The following is a 6,000-nucleotide window of genomic DNA, read 5'->3' as shown; positions in this document are numbered from 1 at the left end:
GATCAGCTTAGCGTGAAAGATGAAGCCAAGCTGCAGCTGCGCAGTTATTTCCAGACTGAAGGACACAGAGAGCATCATGGGACATCGCCTCTTATCACAGCTGGAATGTTAATGACACATGAGGCCACATCACCTCAGAGATAACGAGACACAAATAAACTGAACTGAAAGGGCCGCAGATAAAAACGGAGGGGAGGTGGTGTTACAGCCTGTGTTTAACCTGATGTAGAGAACTGGTTCCTCCTCAGTGTCTGTCTAGGTGGCGCTCTCACGTGGTGATGGTGCTCACTCAGTATTGCAGCACTCCCTGCTCCTGTTATGAAGCACAGTGATGTTTGTGTAGCTGATTCACCTGAAATTATACCTGTCACAGGTCATCCTGCTAGACCTCAGTGCAGCGTTCGATACTGTCGACCATAAAATCTTATTAGAGCGATTAAAGCAGCTGCAGGTATCACAGGTACTGCGCACTGAGGTTAATGATGGAGGTAAGTTGAACAGGCACAGTCGTCTTATACAAGATTTGAAATGTAAAAAAACAAACAAAACATTTTCAGAATTATTTGTGTCTGTTTTCTTGTTTTGTACTTGAACACTAAAGTGGCTCCAATGAGACGACAGCAGCGGCTCTCAGCTCGTTCATGTTTGATGCCCCTGATTTAGGCAGCATCATTAGAAGACATAGCATACATTTACACTGCTATGCAGATGACACCCAGCTCTATCTGTCCATGAAGCCAGATAACACACACCAATGAGTTAAACTGCAGGAATGTCTTAAAGACATAAAGACCTGGATGGCCGCTAACTTTCTGCTTCTTCATTCAGATCAAACTGAGGGTATTGTACTCAGCCCTGAAAAGCTTAGAAATATGGTATCTAAGCAGATTCTTCCTCTGGATGGCATTACCTTGGCCTCCAGTAACACTGTGAGGAACCTTGGAGTCATTTTTGACCAGGACATGTCCTTCAATGCACATATTAAACAAATATGTAAGACTGCGTTCTTCCATTTGCAGTTAATCCAAGGCAGACAGAGAGAGCAGATTTCTCCTAGATTGGCTTCTCTTTGCAGATAAATCCAGAATGTAATTCAAAATTAAGGGCCTGGTATGCAGAGATTACTTCACAGATTGATGCAGAGGATAGCTGCGCTGTGAAACTGCGCTAAAAACTATTGATTAGCAGGAAACAGAAAAGATCCCAGAGTATGTGAAGGAGGAGGTGGTTTTCACTGATGGAGGCCTGAGGAGAGGTCAGAGGCTCCGGTTCAGACCGGCTCTGCTGCTTCTGGAAGCTTCTTATCTGCAGGCTCTTATCTCCTCTCAGTGTTTCCATTCCAGGTTTCTTCCATCTTTGGTCGCCTCCTCTCTCCTCCCTGCCATTTGCTCCTGGCTCGCTCAGCCCACCGCTGGCTCCTATAAAACACCAGACAGTCACTTTCCATCTCCACCGCCAGTGCTCTGCAGCAACATGCCGCCAAAGAAAGTGGAACCGAAAAAGACAGAGGTGAAGAAGGTGGAGGCAAAGAAGGAAGAGCCTCCTCCTCCAGCAAAGCCCGCGGAGCCGGAGCCAAAACCCCCCGAGGTGGACCTGAAGAGCATCGTGGTGGAGTTCACCCCCGACCAGATCGAGGAGTTCAAAGACGCCTTCGCTCTGTTCGACGAGACGCCAGCCGGCGAGATGAAGATCACCTACGCTCAGTGCGGCGATGTTATGCGGGCGCTGGGACACAACCCCACCAACGAGGAAGTGCTGAAACTGCTGGGGAGGCCGAAGGCGGAGGAGCTGAACGTCAAGCTGCTGGACTTTGACAGCTTCCTGCCCATGCAGCAGCATGTGGCCCGCTCCAAAGAGCAGGGCAACTTCGAGGACTTTGTGGAGGGGCTGAGGGTCTTTGACAAGGAGGGAAACGGCACGGTGATGGGGGCGGAGCTCCGCCACGTCCTCGCCACGCTGGGAGAGAGGATGACTGAGGACGAGGTGGATCGTCTGATGGCGGGACAGGAGGATGCCAATGGGCACATCAACTACACCGAGTTTGTCAAACACATTCTGGCCGGGTAGAAACAGACAGCGACTTTGTCTTCCTCTTCTTCTGTGGTGGACGGAGCGTCTGATGTATGCGAGTTTGTCGTCTCTAATAAAACGTCTTCTCAGTGTGTCTCTGTTTGATGTGATCAGCAGAGTAAGAATCAATGTGAATAAATGAATCGATGGAGGATCATCAATAAATGAATAAATCACTGCCTGCATTCATTTCTCCATGTCCTGCATTAATGTGTTTATTGAGTCATCAGTGATATTACGATTCACTTTGCTCCTCCAAAATAAAACTTGCTCAGGCCTCCTCTTTATGGTGCTCTGCGTCTAATTATTGGGAATGATGAAAACACAAACTTGATGGGCGTGTCCACACAGGTGCTTCAACAGAAACGCCAATGATTGTGTTCCTGTTGCAGCTGGATGTGAGCCTCTCATCGCCTCCTCAGAGCTCCTCTCTCAGTGAGCAGCGAGGAAGGATGCCACCAACACCTGGACGGGGAGGTACCCAACCACGCACACACAGAAACACCCTCATTAAGACAAACAAATACAAAAATGGGCATTTAAAATATTTCACGCAAAAACAAAAAAGGAAATCAAACAAAGGGAAGAAATGAAGACGTAAAACTACAAGTAACCGACTCAAAGGTTTGTTCACGAGGTGTAGTTACGATGATCTGTGTCGGTGTATCATGACAAAGGTTCTGGCCTCCCCACACTGGCCTCCAATTGAATTTAGGATCCATTTGAAATGCTTTTACTGGTTTTTAAAACCTGAAATGGTCCAGCGCCTGTATATTAGCCCCACGTCCCCCTCAGTTGCTCAGCTGAGCAGCTGCTGCTCTCAGTCACTAAATCGTGGCTGAAACTTAGAGACGAGCGTCCTCTACTGTGGCCCTGAAGCTTTGGGGTGATCTTCCTCTTCAGATCAGGCCTTTTTATTGGCTGGCCTTTGACTCAGTGTGTAACTAACAGAGGTGTGGACTCGAGTCACATGACTTGGACTCGAGTCAGACTCGAGTCATTAATTTTATGACTTTAGACTTGACTTGAAAAAATGTTCTAAGACTTGTGACTTGACTTGGACTTTTACACCAATGACTTGGGACTTGAATTGGACTTGATATTTCACCCCAAATATAAAATTTAACATGCATATTATATAGAGATTGAAAATGTGACGTCATTCACGGGTAGAACCGCAAAGGATTCTGGGAACTCGTGGCAAGCGGTACTAGCGCACGCAGGCTTTCAATTAAAATCAGTTATACAGCGATAAAAAGAAACACAAAAATGTCAAGAAGCTGTTGTATCATTAACTACAATAGCCGGTCGCATGACAGCCACGGGAAGCCGACGGGTAAAGAGATCGGTTGTTATCGGATTACGTCGTTGAAGAGAAATTGTTCGAGCCATGTTTCCGAAGTAACAAAGAGGCGACTGGATTGCAGCCATTCAAAGACCAAATATAACGTCCCAGAACACTCCAGCTCACAGGTTAGTCTGCTCCAAGCATTCCCACGAAGGTCAGTCTGCTGTTGTAGTTAATGCGTCATTTTTCTTAACATAATTGGTGATATAGGTTACAAGCAAGTCTGGCGCTGAACAGAAATGGTCGCGCTATGCTCCTTTATTTATTGTGCATAAATAGTGAATTGTCCTGACACAATATTGTGTTTCGCTTCTGTTATTATGGTACATTGACAAAAACATATACTTTTATTCACAGGATAAAACAGGTTTTTTGTATCACTAATTGCCCAGTACGATTACAGCATACAGTATTATTGTCACTGCTACATTTCTGTGATGCTACCAGAAATTATTTCCACTACTAATTAATTACCGTTGAGCTCAAAGGTCCTATTAATAAACTGTTAACGAATCTGTATTTATGACGACGATTTGTGAGACTGGTAAACTTATGATACGTACGATGGTCTTTCGTTCTACACGGTGCATTTCAAGGTCCTGCACCCATCCGGCGGTAAACTGTACCTGGGCTTGTTGCAGTGACCTGAAGTTACTAAACTTCATGAGTGTATGCGCTCACACCAAGAACCGTATGATTATAAATATGCATATAAATATGCTAAGATGAGATAGCTGACTTCATCTAACTAGCAAATGTTGTCCAGGCTACGTTGGTGATGCAGTTTTTTTTAATGTGTATGATATTTTTGTCATGCGATTTTAAAGCCGGTCCTACAAGCGCATCCAAGAATAACATGCAGCTTATCTCAGAACTGTCGGTGAAAATTATTCTTGGAGCTAGGTTTAATTGAGCTGCATTTTAAAGAGGTGCAATTTCACAATTTGTGTATATTTTCTAAGTTCACTATTTTGTCATGTGTTGAGAAAAACACAGATTTTAAAATTACATGGTCTAATATTTACATTTAGCATAACTGCAACATTATTTTTTCATTGTTTTTTTTTTTAAAGACTCGAAAGGACTTGAAATTCAAAGTTTCAGACTTGTGACTTGACTCGGACTTTTACACCAGTGACTTGAGACTCGACTCTGACTTGCCTGACATTACTTGAGACTTGACTTGAGACTTGAGGATAAAGACTTGAGACTTACTTGAGACTTGCAAAACAATGACTTGGTCCCACCTCTGGTAACTAACACTGTTATTTTACTGTTATGTATTTACTGTACTTTTTATATTTCTGCTGTACAGCCATGTGCTGTTTTTAAAGTGCTATATACATGAATTATGGTTTGGCATGTTTGCTGCATCTCTTTCAGACTCTTTGCATCCATTAAAGGTGGAGTTCACGTTTGTAAAGACACCACCTTCATTTCATTTCCTGTGGACTGTGAAGATTCAACACCTCGACTGGTGGAATTATCTTCAGTACTCTCAGCACTCATTACAAAAAAGTGATTTCAAACACCTCTGACAGCCAGATACCAGCAGGTGCTGCTCCACCTGCACACACCTGGTCTCCATCACTGAGAACCTGAACCGTAGGAAGCACCAGCTGAAGTCTGCGCTCTGTTATCACGACTTAAAGACTAAATAATGAACTTCAAGGTCATTCGGTCTGTTTTATTAGATTTTCAGGTTATTGTTGAATCAGTTAAAACTGTTCAGTGTGATAATCAAACAGCAGCAGGTGAATCCGTCACTCAACCTGCTTCACCTGTGCAGCCTGCCGGTGTCAGACTTCCTGCTGGATGGAGGGGAGTCACAGAAGAGGAAACAGGAGGTCTGACACCTGATGTGACATCAGTCAGCTTTAATCAGAGATACATCAGTTAGCCGTTAGCTAAAAACATGAATCAGAGTCTGCTCTGGAATCAACGACATGCAGCCGAGGCTGAAAGTCCTGCCGATGTTTAACCTGTGAGCAAGGCTTCACCTGGGTCACGAGAAGGCATAAAGGATAACACCTAACAGTGTAAAGATGGCATCTCATTTCAAGCTCAAGGTCAGAGGCCATGTTTTTCTCACACGGACGGGTTAAATGTTTTTAGATAAACAAAGATCAGCAAAAAAAGAAGATTAGCGTAAGAATCAAGTTGTTTAACATGAAAAGGGTAAATGTCCCAAAACACTCAATACTACATCTGCCGGAATGCTACTGAGAGATTTGTTCAACCAGTCGGAAGCTCAGATCAACCCCTCGTCTCTGGTTGGTCGGATCCGCTGCTCTGTGTTGTGACTGGCCAGCTGGGTGTAGAGGCGGGACTTGAGGAATCGTGGGTAACTGTCCGTCTCCATCAGGTTGAAAATCTGCTCCTGCGCCAGTTGGAAGGAGGCGGAGCTAACGCCAAGGCGCAGGCTCTGATTGGTTGCCTCTCTGATGGCAGAGTCCACATTGACCTTGAAAAAAAGCAGCTGTGTCAAATGAGCAGGTGGACCAACATGTTTGATTACAAGTCTTTACTTTAATACAACGATCAATAAAGCTTTCGATTTTCCGAAAGCATAAAGTGCCATT

At 44.5% G+C, this 6,000-nt stretch overlaps 1 protein-coding gene and 1 pseudogene across 5 annotated transcripts in view; one reads left to right on the top strand and one right to left on the bottom strand.

Moving 5' to 3' along the window:
- Nucleotides 1–1,405: 1,405 nt before the first annotated feature.
- LOC113033579 (myosin light chain 1, cardiac muscle pseudogene) lies at nucleotides 1,406–2,353 on the top strand (annotated as a pseudogene).
- Nucleotides 2,354–5,265: 2,912 nt separating this feature from the next.
- Nucleotides 5,266–6,000, bottom strand: part of LOC113033424 (regulator of G-protein signaling 3-like) — a 30,694-nt gene continuing 29,959 nt past the window's right edge. For all 5 annotated transcript variants that reach the window (XM_026187203.1, XM_026187200.1, XM_026187201.1 and 2 more), the window contains exon 27: nucleotides 5,266–5,882. In XM_026187203.1, the coding sequence (XP_026042988.1) occupies nucleotides 5,670–5,882 (213 nt within the window). In that variant the 3' untranslated portion in view covers nucleotides 5,266–5,669. The remainder of the gene's footprint in view (nucleotides 5,883–6,000) is intronic.

The sequence above is a fragment of the Astatotilapia calliptera genome, chromosome 12 (genome assembly GCF_900246225.1).
Source record: "Astatotilapia calliptera chromosome 12, fAstCal1.2, whole genome shotgun sequence".
NCBI lineage: Eukaryota > Metazoa > Chordata > Actinopteri > Cichliformes > Cichlidae > Astatotilapia > Astatotilapia calliptera.
Note: the sequence above shows the minus strand (reverse complement) of the source record. Positions and strands in the feature narration are given on the sequence as shown.